The following is a 15,178-nucleotide window of genomic DNA, read 5'->3' on the forward strand; positions in this document are numbered from 1 at the left end:
TTTAAAACCACCCCAGATAAATTCTCATGCCGGATTTAGGCTATGCTTAGTCGGATGTTGTAGGACTATAGAATTGAAACCTTGCCGATGCATCTTACCTAATTCATAAATAGGTAAAGATAAAGAGATAATCGGCAAAAATACAAATCAATAACATAAATAAGCAGGTGCTGAGAAATGATGATCAAGTGTCGATTACCATTTCTAAAACCAATTTACTGACTGCACTTGAAAGAATTTGTTGTAGGACGATATGACGAAACGTAAAAACTACCTCGTTTCCGAGAAATCCTTATTAAATCCTTATCCTTAATAGAAGCATTTTCGTGGAATTGATGAAAATACCTCACTTGAGGGTGAACCCACAGGCAAACACTGGAGTGCCTGTGGCTGGGGAGGAAAGGTCACAACATGAATCGTAGAAGAATACGTTTATGTTGTCTTTTCTATTCCGTTGAAACGTCTTGAACATAAAAAATATCAGCAAAATGTAGGGTGATGCATCATGGATAGGGCTGGGAATTTCGGGGGAAACACTTTAACCATTAACCGAGTAAAATTAACCGCGGTTACCCACAGCGTAGTGTTTGACGTCGTAAGTTACAATTTAGGCGTGTTACGTCATAATAGTTCAAAGCGATTTCATGTGATCTCGTCCTGGTATTGCTTGATAATTGCTATGGACCGACTGCGAGTTCCGTACAATATAATATCAGAACCTATCTATCAAGCAAACCCAATGACAGCCTTTGAGTGTGTACGACTCGACGGCCTTGTTGCGGAATTTATACGGATATATATGAGACCATTCTCGGTGGTGGATGGCGAAGGCTTCTACCATATTTCCCCGAAAATAAGACCTACCCTGAAAATAAGACCTAGCCTGAATTTTGAACAAAATTTTAATATAAGCCCTTCCTTGAAAAAAAAACCAGTCAATATCGCGATTTTTTTTTGCCTAGTCGATAGCAAGAAACCTTCCTACTCGTTTTAAATGATTGATAATTTAAATATTTTGCAGTTGTTTTTATTAAAAAAACATGTTAATTACAAGTAAATGGATATCGGTTTTCATATTTTGTATATTGGAAAATCTCGTAATTCTCTATTTTGTAATTTCGTTTTTGAGAAGGGAAAATATAAGACATCCCCCGAAAATAAGCACTAGTTTTAACTTTCGGAAGAAAATTGAAATAAGTCTTATTTTCGGAGAAACACGGTAAAAGCTGATAAAGGGTCTGGATGCTTCATACAAAGTGAAGGGCAGAAAAACATTCACCGCTAACGCGAAAGATATTTACACCCGAGCTGGAGAAAAAGTTAAGGTGACGCTGTCTAGCACCCAACATCTTACAATAACGACCGACATGTGGAAATCGCTGGGAATCAACTCGTACATAACGCTTACCGTCCACTGGATAACAAGCGAGTGGAAGATGCTATCCGCCGTCATTGCAACCCAGCAAATGACAGAGGCCCATACTGCTGAAAACTTTTCAGTGTGATTAAGAGAAATTGCCTCCGAATTCGCAATCGAAGACGAAAAGGTAGTAGGCGTGGTGACCAGTGTTCCCCCTAAGAAAATATTACACTGCGCAATTGTTTATTTAGTGCTATTTATTGAGCATGAATGTTTTAGGGCTGAGCAGAGTCCTAAGTGATTTACAAACTTTGTATAATATTACAACAACAATATGTTATCAGAATGCAAAGTACGTACACATTTAACTCAAGAAGCTTTTTCTTGTTTTCGTGATTTTTTAATGTTTATACACTTTGTCTATGTTCATTGTTGCTCCCGCTGATATTGTAAACTCGGCTTATAATACCTCTTTCTAGAATCTAGATGATTCAGGAGAATCAAGCCACTGACATTCCAATCTTCATATAACAATCTGGCGCTGATAAAAGGATTGTTTCGAAGAAATAGAGATATGGCAATACTCAGCTCTATCAGGATCGTCAAGGACGCGTGATGATAATTTTCAAGCAAAGTTCTGCCACAAAATATTCTTTGCTGTGAATTCTATCAGTTATTGAACTTCAAATACCCCCAAATTTCATATTCATTTGTGTACGTTTACTTAAGATTTAAGGTACAAGTGGGATAAGTGGGACACGTGGTACAGGTGGGGCACGTGGTACAAGTGGGACACGTGGTACAAGTTGGACACATAATACAAGTTGGACACGTGGGACAAATGGGAAAAGTGGGACGCGTGGTACAAGTGGGAGACACCCGTTAGAGGTGCGCGAGAATGAGATTTTACTACGCAAATGGTCTGGTAGTACTGCGCAATGGCGCACCTTAGAGGGGACCTTTGCGGTGACGGAGAGAACATCTGTAACGCGCTGGTTCTCCTGCATGATTGGCCTGCAATAAATTGCTTTGCTCGTACTGTACTCTGTAGCGATGCCTTAAATCTGGCATGGACGTTCTTGCCTTTTCTGATGTTTGTCGCTGCACGTCGGCGATTGTCGTACTCCAAACAGTCTACAAAGCAACATCGGCTCTACGAGAAAAGCAGCGACAAACCTCTTTTAGTTCTATTCAGTTAATAATGGAAGTGAGCACACGATGGACGGTACACTGGTCTGGACATGTTTGAGCGTCTTTAAAACTGCAGTGGAGTATACAAGCTGTGTTAAATGAGGCGGCAAAGTTCAACTTGACTAATGAGAATTGGGAACTATGTCACAATCTTGTCGAGGTTTCGAAACCATTCAAGAAGGTTACGACGATGATGTCGTCCAATACTTATTACTTACCCATCGCTTCCATGGATTTATCCTGCTTTATTCGTATTAATAAGACATCTGGAAACCGGAAGTTGCGACATTACGCTAATCATTTCCTTCAAAAGCACAGGGAAAAGACAGATCGATCGACGTTTTGTACCGGTGATTGGCAATAGTCGACCGTGATTCGAGCAGCGGTTCTGGAAGCGGATTCTGCGCGCAATGAAGCATATGCAGCAATGAAATGTGAAAATAAATATTACCTCATTGAAAGCACACACATTGTATTTATTTCAAAGCATGTTCGACAGAAACATAGTCACTCTAATGAATTCATCTCTAGATTTTGAGAATAATCTCTAAATCGCAATTGCATAATTTTTGGTTTTCTTTTGCTTTTGTTGCGCGTTTGCTATAAAATAGGATATATAAATAAAATCACGGTAATGTGGTTGGAAATGTACCGATATTCGTGGTTCGATTTTGAGAGACAACTTTATTTCAAAATGTAGGCACATCGCTTTACTTTAACAATAGGCTAGTTTTAGTGGAAAAAGATAAATTCCAGACTATGGTTTCATTGTGAATAACGGAAATGAGTTTAGGGATGTTCAAGTCAGGCATCGTTAGCGATAACTTTGGACGAGTCCCTATCATTAACGTCTAAATCCCAATTAGGAGTTGAATGATACCCGCAGAAATTTGCTATGAGAAGATCTAGTAGGGTGAATTTCGACGGGTTAATTTGCCCATACTAGAGAGCCTGAAGTAAAGACGTTGTAATGATACTGAAACCATCCAGCTACTGGACTTAAGACATTGCTAAGTCGGATGTTGTAGGACTATAGTATTGGAGCCTTGCCGATGTATCTTACCTAATTCATAAATAGATCAAGATAAAGTGATAATCGGCAGAAATACAAATAGATAACATAAATATACAGGCGCTGATTAAGTGTCGATTACCATTCCCAAAACCAATTTTATGACTGCACTTGAAAGAATATGTTGTAGGACGATATGACGAAAGCTAAAAACTCCCTCGCTGCCGAGGAATCATTATTCAACCCACAATAGAAGCGTTTTCGTGGAATTGATGAAAATAACTCACTTAAGGGTGAACTCACAGGCAATATCAACAAAATGTAAGATGATGCATCATAGATAGGGCTGAGAACTTCGGGGAAATCGAGTAAAATTAACCGCGGTTAACCACAGCGGAGCGTTGACGTAGTAAGTTACAATTTAGGCGTGTTACGTCACAATGGTTCAAATAGATTTCACGTGATCTTGTCCCAGTATTGCTTGATGATTGTTCATAAACCGACCGCCAGTTCCGTACAAATTGGCCTAGTATATTGTGATATCAGAACCTATCAAGCAAGCATCCAAGTGTATACGACAGGGGCGTAGCCAGACATTTTCTAGCCAGACTCTGGAATTTCTATTTGCCACGTTAGATCGAAATAACTAACGAGACCGGCCGGACGCTGGAAAACGTGTATTTACAAGAGTCTTGACGGTCTAAAAAGCGTTTCAAGCTACGAAAAATTGCTATGTATGATACAGAAACATGCTTTTACATTTTTTACATTTCAGAAGGAAGGGGTCGCCCACCCCCCCCCCCCCCCAAAAAAAAAAAAAAAAACTACGCCACTGGTATACGACTCGACGGCCTTGTTGCGAAACTTATATGGATAGATATGAGACCATTGGTGGTGGATGGCGAAGGCTTCCAAAAGCTGATAAAGGTTCTGAATGATTCATACAAAATGAAGTACAGGAAAGCGTACTCCGCTAATACGTAAGATATTTCCATCCGAGCTAGGGAAAAGTTACGGTGACGCTGTCTAGCACACAACGTCTAGCTATAACGACCGACATGTGAACATTGTTGAAAACGTGGGACACTTGGACAAGTGGGACACGTGGTACAAGTGGGACACGACATTTTGGAGAGACCCAAGACAAGCAACACTGAGCGAGATAAAATTTATCATAAAGAAAATGGATTAGAGCAACGGCCTTGTTTCAGGTTAATAACATGCACTGTTAACAATGCGGTGGAAATATTGAAAAAATACAGTAACTATCCTTATGTACTCGCTACATGTGTACCTGCTGCTAGTGTACCATCAGAATGTTGTAAATTCAAAGCGTTCATCACTACTTTCTGAAAATGTCGAAATGCTGATATTCCTGCGACAGAATGCGCACTTGTGGAATGACAATGATAGACGCTCTTGCTAAAAATCATGAACAATGTATTCTGACCGGAAATTGATTCTAAACTTGTCACTTTCATAATCAGCAATACTGGTACCTATATTTCCCTGGTGCTTACCAATTGATTTAGTGATTTGAATTTAACGAACGCCCCGGAGATAAATTTGCGACGAGCTAATCATTCATATAGATATTGTACAGTATAGAGGTGATTATTACCTGAGATGTCAGTTAACGGTTAAAATAAATCGTAACCGTTAACCAGCCCTAAAGAGGCCTTTTCGATTGAAGTCTACCGCAGACAATTTTCGAAACCTAGTATAAAAGCTGATAATATATGTATGGGTGTCGGTCGAGTCAGCAATGGAAATAAATTTACATATATATAGTATGTTTGAATACTTGCTAAACACTGGAGTGAACTAAGTGAATGCGGCGAATATATAACAGTATATCTATATAATATATTCAACAAAAACGTATTCGTTACTGTATTTGACGTTATGCTTACGCGAAAGCAATATTGATCAGGTTGGCTACGGCAATATTTTTTCTTTCAAAGCTATAGCAACATTAGTTTATATGTGTATTTATAAAACAGCTTACTCACTTTTTGATTAAAATTTAGATTTACCTTTTTCCTTCTCTCTCACTCTGGCTGATAATATTGATTTGCCGGTAAATAAAATTCAGCTTTAGGAGTGTTGAACGCATAATTAATTCGAATTTTAAATATTTTTTGAAATGTAGTATATTTAGCTTTTTATTTATAGAAATGTTTACGATAGTCTCTCTACCGAGATACTACGTCAAAATTACGTCACACGGCCTATCACTCAATTATCGGATTTATAGAGACAATTAAATAACTGCGAAACAACTAAAACAAATTTTTATTTATAACTTATTTATTTCTAACACTTGATATTGTAACAACCTTATTCATCTATTTTTAATGTGTCATCAACTTTCAAAGCGTATCTATAAATGTGATCGTGCATATATACTCGGTGATTGAAAACTTGAGTGATTGTTTTTAAAATTGAAATATATAGCACAACTAATTGACCATTTGGCTCTCATGTCTCTGGTAAACAAGAAGCATGTAAATGGAGTTGAATTTTACATTGACATATCAAAGGTATACACTACTCAAAAAGGCAATGGCTGCCTCTTCCAATGGCTGAAATCATACAGTGGATCTCCAGCAGTTACCCCACTTTGTAGTTTTACCGTCTGTTCTGAGCACTTGGAAGGCGTTTTTGTTTTAAAAATAATTAGTAACACACAATGGAGGAACGTGGTCCACGGTTGCCATATATCTCGTATTACACAAAGAGGAACGGACCTAAAATCTATTTAAACATTGAATTTGAATTCAAAATCACGTTTGATTTACGCGCCTTCATTATTTAAACGATTTTGCCTCCGGCTCTAATTTGAATTAAAAATAGGGGCCTACGAATTGAAAACGGATTTATTTAGGTAGTGCTTATTTATAGAAGTATATATGGGTATCATCTTCTTCTCCAGTACTCTAGTTTTTAAACAAAATTCACGTCATGATAACATAAAGTGTTCATTCGTATTTTTAGCATTAACATAATTTTCGTATTTCATCAAATTCCTACAATTTTCTTGAGCTTTCGTTCTTGTGCCAAGAACTGGTAAACTGCATGGTTCCACCAAGTTGCGTATATTGCTACAACCCGATACCCCATTTACGATACTCTTTTTGATTTGAGTGTTTGATGGATTTCATTGAGTTATCAAACTCAATAATCATGAGCTTTAATCTAATTCCGCGTTGGCTTTACTTGTCAAAATAAAATCTAATTTTGCCAGTAAATTTGAAGTTCACGTGAACAACTTAACTTTGCCGTAGGCTAACATGCTAGTAACTAAAGTAGTTTGCCGGAATAGATTACATATTTAACTTAGGGCTACCATTATCAAAAATCTTTTCGGCTTATTTAGAAATAAATAATAAAATATCAGTTTCGAGTAACTTTGCAGCAAAAATAGAAAACTGGTGTTTGCTTCAGCAGTTATTACGTCACGGAGCGCCGTCACTGAGAGGATAAACTGCATTTGCTAAAATAGTAATCGGTGTTACTTTGAGAAAAACGATCATGCTACTTGTTTAAGCATAGTAGTATTCTATTAAGACATGAATACATACTAAAAACTTCAATATTGAGCTAATAATAGAATCGTATATTATATAATGGGCGCATCGTTTTCTTTTTTCAAGTGACATTGAGTATATAAGCAGACGAATCAGTGAGCAAAGTCACACCGAGTTTGAAAGATATTCTTGTATTGTCAACTTGTGACAATGCATGTCCGTAGAATTACAAGTTCTCTCAGTGTGAAAGTGTATAGATTTGGGCGGTGATAAAATGAGAATATGCTGGTATGTCTCACCATATGTTCACACTCCCGCTTAAAAGTATCAGAAAAGTATGAGCGTGTAGCGTACGCCAATACCTTTACCGTGAATTGTCTTAATTTAAAGAAGTAAAATATTGATCAAAACCGACCACCCGACCAATATTGTCGCCATTAAATCATGTTTGAAGTTACGTACCCAAAAATAAACTGACTTGTTCGTTCATTAGTTATAACAACCAGAGTTGAGCTTGGAGACAAAGTTTTGCAACATTCTGTGGAAAGAAAAAACGAAACGCCTTACAGTCTGATAGTGTTCATGTGTCCTATACTGATCCTTACGCCGGAAGGCAAATTTAACACATATATTTTTATTTATACTAAAATATACAGAGAATACAAAAAGAAAAATGAACGTGATATTAGGTCTGGGAGTATTTCTTCTGGCAACACAAGGTAAATTGATTATTTCGTCAAATTGCAAGCAGCAATCGGTAAATATTATTGTCTTTAAACGAATAGCCTGCTAATTTGGCGAATATGCCAAAGCGAAATGAAGTACAAACATCTTACGATTACCATGGTATGGATTTTACATGGCTAACGACAATATTCAAATATGGTAGTTGACAAACTAAATTAACTTATTCTACCCAATAATTAGGCACCATGTATTTAAGTGCACTGCAGGTTTCACTATATGTTAAGTGGATGCATGCTGCAATTCGATAAATATTTTGTTTTTAAGGAATCAGTGGTCAGTTTCTACCCTTTAGTAGAAGACCTGGACCCGGACGTTTTGGTGGTTTTCGCCCTGGTGGAGGTCCTCCTCCAGGTGGACCAGGACCAGGAGGCGTCCTGCGATTTCTTCCACCTCCAGCTTCAATTTGTCTTCGATCATGTACAGCAATAAACTTACGTTGTGATGTTTTATCACAATCTAGAATGACGCAAACTTGTAAAGCATGCCTGGATTCTCATTGCCGTGAGTATACTACACTTAATTCATCTCATACTTTTACTATTTTTTAATAGTTTCGATGTTTATTACTAGTTTCTAATTATTTAGACTATTTCATATTTTGTTTGTGAAACTTGAACACACAAAATGTAGTCTTCAAAAAAGTATGCACTGAATTACAGCTTACGACGAAGAAGTTCCTGGTTTTATGCAGGACCAATGCCCGGCTTCGAAATATTTATCGTGCGCTAATATTGGATCATGCCCAATATACACCACAGCAGACCAACAATTTTTTTCAAACTGCCTGAAATGCAGAGATGGCTGTTTGCCAAAAGGTAACAAACTCATGAATATATGTATGTAATTTTTAGTGCAATTCCAGTTCCATATTTAAGATTATATCGCAATCACAGTTCAAAAGCACCACAATAAGATATGAACTGGCTTTAAATTAAAGAAAGAAATTTACTACGTATCGCCTCGCCATGACTCCGTCAAATGTATGAATTATGAAAATCTCAAGTTATTTATTTTCATTTCTGTTATGCACATCATCAAGAATTGAAAGAAAATATTCAGAAAAGAATGAAACAAATAAAGGATGGAGCACAAAAAGGAAAGAGCTGCCGAGAAACATGTGACAAAACGCATGGATGCCCAAGACAGCCACCACGATCCTGTATGGAATGTGTGAAGAAGCAATGTGGTGGGTCGGAATAGAAAAATGTTCTATTTAATTGATTTCACGATTCCAACATTCCCCAACTTTTTCCTGTATCTCTGTTGTTACCCGATTCCAAATTCATTTTCGAAAGAGGCTTTGAGGGTCTCGGTGCAAGATATTTCACCCAATCTCCTCTTCAGTTAAAAGTTGGATGACGTCATATACTGTATAATTTGTAAATAATTGTATACGAATTGCTCAATATTGAAACATATTTTATATGAAATCTTCCATGATTTTTCTGCAGGAGATGGACGAGCATTCGAATGCGTTCACAAAGCTTTTGGTTCTGGTAATTGTCCCACATGCAAGAATCTTAACACAAATGTTGCGCCGACTAGTTTGGAAGTTGTTGCTAAATGCCGTAAATGCAAGGATGCATGTGGTCCAGGTAACATGTACTGATAGCAGTTTTCACGGTGCTTCCGAAGTATGTGCACCAAGATGGCACACAACCTGAACATAGTATGTGTACCAGGTTAGGATTATCAGGTTGTGCGCCATCTTGGTGCACATACTTCTGGAGCGCCGTTTTCACAATATAAACTGTTTCGTGGTTTATAATAATTTGTTTTATTCAAGATGGTGACAGAAGGGACGGCTCTGGAAGAGGTAGAGATCGAGGTGATGGATACCGTGGAGACGGCCCTGGACGTCGAGGACCACCTAGAGATGGTGAACGTGGTAGTCGAAGTGATTTACGAATCGAAATGAGACCATTAGAAGTCATTCGACACTTATCTGAAAGTGTTATAGAGTGCTTATCCAACGGATGTTCAGAAACTTGTAACATGGAAACACGAAGCGAAATACATCAACATTATGGTGGAAATTGCATGCAGTGTCTCAACAAATTATGTCGTGAGTATTTCATTAAATTTTAAAAGTGCTTCTGTTAAGAAAGAAATAAATCCATCTATAACAGGGATGGCGAACCACTGACCCACGGGTAACAAACTGACCCCTCGCGTTTTATTCGTGACCCACCAAGGCACGAATAAAATTTAAAAAAATGCTAACATCGCAGTGATAAAACCGGCCTTAAATTAATCTAACAATTACTAAACTATTATAATGTGCCGTCAGCAGTCAGGGCTGGGATGGCTTATATTCAAATTGTTAATTTCCGGTGAGGTAATTTTCAAAATCCCAATATTGGACGAATGTCTGCACCGCTGTGTTCCCTTATTCAGCTATTAGCTCTGACATCGTTTACGACATAACAATGCAATTCTTTGGAACCGTAAAATAATTTGCCACATCATCCTAAACGTAATTCATATGCGTGTTTTCGTACTCTAATTTCATAAAATCGAGTGCCATAAAAAGTCCCTGATACAAGTGCTGTATAAGTAAAGCCCTAAACTACACCAACACAAACAGAACTGTTGTATCATGATTTGTTTCAGAAGTTTTTTTTATAGATACAAACATTGAATAAATATCTGTGACCCACTCTCTTCTGTTCCGCGATAAAAATATAATTTTTGACCCATTCATTGAAAAAGGTTCGCCATCCCTGTTCTATAAGCATTGCTGTTATTTGTTTCGTGTAGTAAGTAAGGGTGGTGATTAAAACATGGTTTTAAAATTCTGAGTGTGCTGTAGCCTACTATATTTATTGCGGTTCCCCGCTTAATTAAATTTTTATTATGCATTGTCTATTTATCACATCATTTTTTCTAATTTGAGTTTGCAGTCAATTAATCATAAAAGTTTAATTCATACAATATGTGTTATAACGCCAATGTTACAGCAGATAAAAGATATAGGATAAAAGATTTACTCCACTTTGAATATTTTCAAAAGATACAGTACTCATAAAAAGATGTCACTAGCAATACCTTTAATCTTGTTATTGACCTATCGCAATTTTTGATTTTAAGCCGTGACTGATTCTACGACTGTATTTGATCTTGAAGATTGTCGCTATCGTAACAGCGTGAGCTGTGGCGTTGCATCCGGATGTAACCCGTTCCCCGTGGCATTACAGGCCAAGCATAATTCATGTATGAAATGCAGAGAATATTGCTTGACCGAGAGTAAGTATTTTCTGAGTACGTTGTTCAAGTAGACACAAAAATAGCAGTGAGGAAAAGTTTGGCTGAGTCATACAATATTACTTCTGCCACCAATTATCGATACCGAATTCCAAGGTTTTTTGCAAGGCCACGGGTAATCAAAAACGAATGACATACTGAGAAGAAATTATGCTTTTTTTCTAAAGTTAGATATGACAGTAGATAGGGTTTCACATAAAACTCGAAACAATACTGTCAAGAATACAGCAAGGTGAAAAATAATTTGACAACTTCAGACTGGGTCATAGGTTAAATTCTTCCAGTTTATTGGTGACCAGCCTTTATTAAAAAAATGTTCATAAAGAGTTCAAATTCTACAGATGTAAAACAAGAACTAAGATTGAAAATGACAGTGGCCGCAGCCTGCAGATCGAACTGTATAACAACAAGCGGATGCCCAACAAAAATTCTCGGATCATGTATAGAATGTATTCAAAAGGAATGTGGTGAATGTAAGAATTATTTTGTTTGTTTGTTTCCGTTATACAACCCTAACGCGCACCGCCCTTAAGATATAAAAGAGTATAGCGCCTTGTATAGAGGTGACTGTTTGTAGAAAGTCTTGTATGGAGTAAATGTGCTTAAATATTGTAGCAAGTTATCTATATTTATCGATTTTTCAGACCCAATATCGGACATTTTGAGTTTATTAAATATCAATAATTAAACCTTATTATTTACCTTCATTGTATGCTGCAAATATTGGATTCCTCAAAATGAAGAAAATATAAATCAACTATTTAATATGCTTGCAGCTAGCTCAGATAAACATAACTGCAGACAAAATGCAATCTCTACTGGAAAATGTTCAATGTGTGCAAGCAGTGACGATTTACGACGAGCACCAGAGTGTATGCAATGCTTGAGGAAATGTGATCCAGGTAAAGAAATAACTTATTTTGTAATAATCTGCTTTCAATGTGACAAAAAATAACGAAACAAACAATATAGTTTGTGTTGGTTAAACCCAACAAAGCAACTTATTAGGTTTACTGCAGAAAATGTTTGGTATGGTTTCAGATTAGATTCTTTAATTAATTTTTTCGTTTTAGAAAGTGAACAGCACCCTGCATGGTGTTTAATATTTTTATAAAGCATATTCAATTTACTTGAATGTTGGTTGTTAATAATAATACATTTCCCCTTGTTTGCCACTGGATTAGGTTTGAGAACTTTAATCGCTCTTTTAATCACTATAAACATATCGTGTATATATATATTATTGTAAAAATACATGTTTTAAAGACGATGATCGTTTATTTGGATCCGCAAGAGGAGGCCGAGGTCAAAGACCAGGAGGTCGCCAGCCAGGCCAAGGCGGACAACGCATTCCCAGACCCGGAGGATTTGGATCTCGCCGTCCCGGACCAGGCCCCGACGGAAAACGTCCCGGAACCGACGTGAAACGTCCCGGAATTAGAAGACTATTTGGTGGAGACAGGGACCGACCATTCCTTCCTCTCTCTTCTGCACAATGTCTTGAAGTGAACTGCATGAAGTCAGATGCTTGCGACGACGAGAACAGAACTCGTGACTTCCGCGAACGACTTCAGCCAATGTGCCGCTTGTGTAGAAGTTCTCTATGCCGTGAGTATAAAGAACACACTGCATAAATTATGTGGTTTTCGATTGATTCGCAACTAATGTATGTATGGAAATATCAAGACTGGCATTAGACGCTCTCCACGCAACTTCGTTTGTTGCAAGTTAACACGGTAATTGAACATGATTAATCCGAAGCTTTTCAATGTTTCAAACACCCATATATCACAAAAAAGTTAATCGCTTCTAAAAAGTTGAGACAGTTTTAAATTAATTACATCTTTTATTGTCCCTGTTTATATTAATCTATACTATTCTATTTTAATTAGCGATGAAACCGGGAACTCCAATGTTCGACAACAACAAATGTCGCCTCGAAGCACATAAGAAATGCGGCGCATTTTTTGAATGCAAAGCTCTTGATGCAGATACCATGGCAAAGAGAGTGAAATGTAACTCGTGCGTCGACAGTTGTGTTCCTGAAGGTAAGAAACCGACATCGTTGCTAACTATATAACAAAAGTTGGCTCTGAAATCGATAAAAACAAATTAAATTCACCCTTACAGTTACAAAGCAGCAAGTAAGAACCAAAATGATGAATGCAAAGATGTGCAGAGATAAGTGCACGGACACACAATGCGGAGACAGAAAACAGTGCCAAGCGTGTACTGACAAAATTTGCGGTAAGTTGATTTGAGTTATTTCTTGCAATCTGTATTGCCCGTGACCAGTTGGACCTCGTCTTATCAGCTCTGAAAGTTTATCATGAAGAAAAAATTTGTGAACTTTTGCAGAGAGCAGCATATATGAAAACTGCAGAACAACAGCAATAGAATCATGTTTATCGTGTAGAAGACATTCGCAAACTGAGAAGCAGTGCGACACCTGCATGGATGGTTGCATGCCAGGTACATTATTCTGCATTAGTGAAAATTGTATGCTATATATACTTCTTACTTTTTTGAATATACTGCGAGTACTTATTATTTGTGGAGTCTGGAATGACACTAATACTTTTACATTCAATATTATAGCAAAACCTTCCACACAAGGCTCTCCTATCCCAATGCCATCAAGCCAGGGTTATTCGGGCGTGGCACTAGGAGGAGATCAGGTGACGAGTGGAATGTCCTGTCATGAAAAATGCGAATCATACGGCTGCAAACCTACAAAACCGGGAGCTTGTCAAGCGTGCATTAAATCAGTCTGCGGTAAGTAATTCGATATGTGAAAAAAGTTGAAGTACAAAAAAATAAACTTAATTGGTCACACAATGTCGCTTGCAAGATAGCAGCAAGTTTACGACAACTTATAAATTCCTACTTTTTCTCTTTACGTAGACGACAACGTGTATGCCACAAGTTGCGACAAACTAGTACGAGACAACGGGATCTGCCCATCATGTAACGAAGAGAAGTCTGCAAGTGGATATGATTGCAAAAAATGCTACGATGATTGTGGAGCAGGTAGCAGTTTTTTTTATTATTCATATATATATATTTTAGAAATTCAAGTAAAGAAAAAATGATATTTTGTCGGATGTGTTAAGCTTATTGCTTCATGGCGCACTAGCCTTGAAATTTTGGGAATAATAAAATTGTCAGAATGTTTCAAATTTCGGTAATATCGGCATCGTCACCGTATATGTTTGAAACTTCAGTCGTAAAATTAAACTACAAAAAAAAATAGTTATTATTATTATTCATTATCAAATGCGATATATATATCGAGGAACAGAAAAAAACGGACTGGGTTGAAATGAACTTTTTTGATTTCTGGACGTTTGTGATAACTCAGATGTGCTTTAATCTAGTTTGTATTTTATTTTCAGTTGATCTCTCGCACGGTGGTAGCTACTCCTGAGGAAATGAAACCGGATTTTGCATATGTGACAAATATATACTCTTTGATCAAATTTGTTCAGACGTGTGAAAATTTCCAATTATTCCAACATTTGAATTAAACTATGTAATCTGCAAACTTTTTTTTTATCGTTGTTCTGGTTTTCACTGTGGGAGATAGGTTGTACTGTATATATATATGAAAGATTATTTGTCCTGGAATTTCGAATGCAAGTACTTAAATCTGCAAAAAAACAAAAGGTCGTCATAAGGTAGGCCTATGTCATATCATCTCGCCGAAAGTTACTCCTAAAATATCTCAATTAGATATTTAAAATTAAGACAGATAAAAATATTCACATCGCAAGTAAATAGACATATATATATTACAATTTCGAATCGGTTAAAGTCAACAAACTTTGGAGTAAGGCAGCAGTAGGCCCCTACCCATATTTAAGAATGCAGCAGCAAAGAAAATTTAACTGCGAACTATAATGAAATGACCAAATGTGTTTGGGAACGACAAATTTAATTATTTCGACTTGAGATAAATTTATGAAATAGTAAAACGTGCGTCGTTTAAATAAAAATATTCCTGTTGCATGTCTGATGGGGAAAATTGAGCCTCGCGCCATCTCAATTTCAGCTTGGCTTTTCCGAGCTCCCAGT

General features: G+C 37.1%; 1 protein-coding gene across 1 annotated transcript; it reads left to right on the forward strand.

Annotated features, from left to right (window-relative positions):
• Positions 1 to 7,362: 7,362 nt before the first annotated feature.
• Positions 7,363 to 14,648, forward strand: LOC120330988 (uncharacterized). Its single transcript, XM_039397994.2, has 17 exons — positions 7,363 to 7,381; positions 7,750 to 7,812; positions 8,105 to 8,341; positions 8,500 to 8,655; positions 8,880 to 9,026; positions 9,292 to 9,435; positions 9,627 to 9,905; positions 10,931 to 11,086; positions 11,446 to 11,577; positions 11,881 to 12,006; positions 12,371 to 12,712; positions 12,997 to 13,152; positions 13,235 to 13,351; positions 13,463 to 13,576; positions 13,703 to 13,879; positions 14,009 to 14,134; positions 14,500 to 14,648. The coding sequence occupies exons 2-17, from the start codon at positions 7,767 to 7,769 to the stop codon at positions 14,529 to 14,531; spliced, it is 2,487 nt and encodes an 828-aa protein (XP_039253928.2). The 5' UTR covers positions 7,363 to 7,381; positions 7,750 to 7,766; the 3' UTR covers positions 14,532 to 14,648.
• Positions 14,649 to 15,178: the final 530 nt, after the last annotated feature.

The sequence above is a fragment of the Styela clava genome, chromosome 6 (genome assembly GCF_964204865.1).
Source record: "Styela clava chromosome 6, kaStyClav1.hap1.2, whole genome shotgun sequence".
NCBI classification, from domain to species: domain Eukaryota; kingdom Metazoa; phylum Chordata; class Ascidiacea; order Stolidobranchia; family Styelidae; genus Styela; species Styela clava.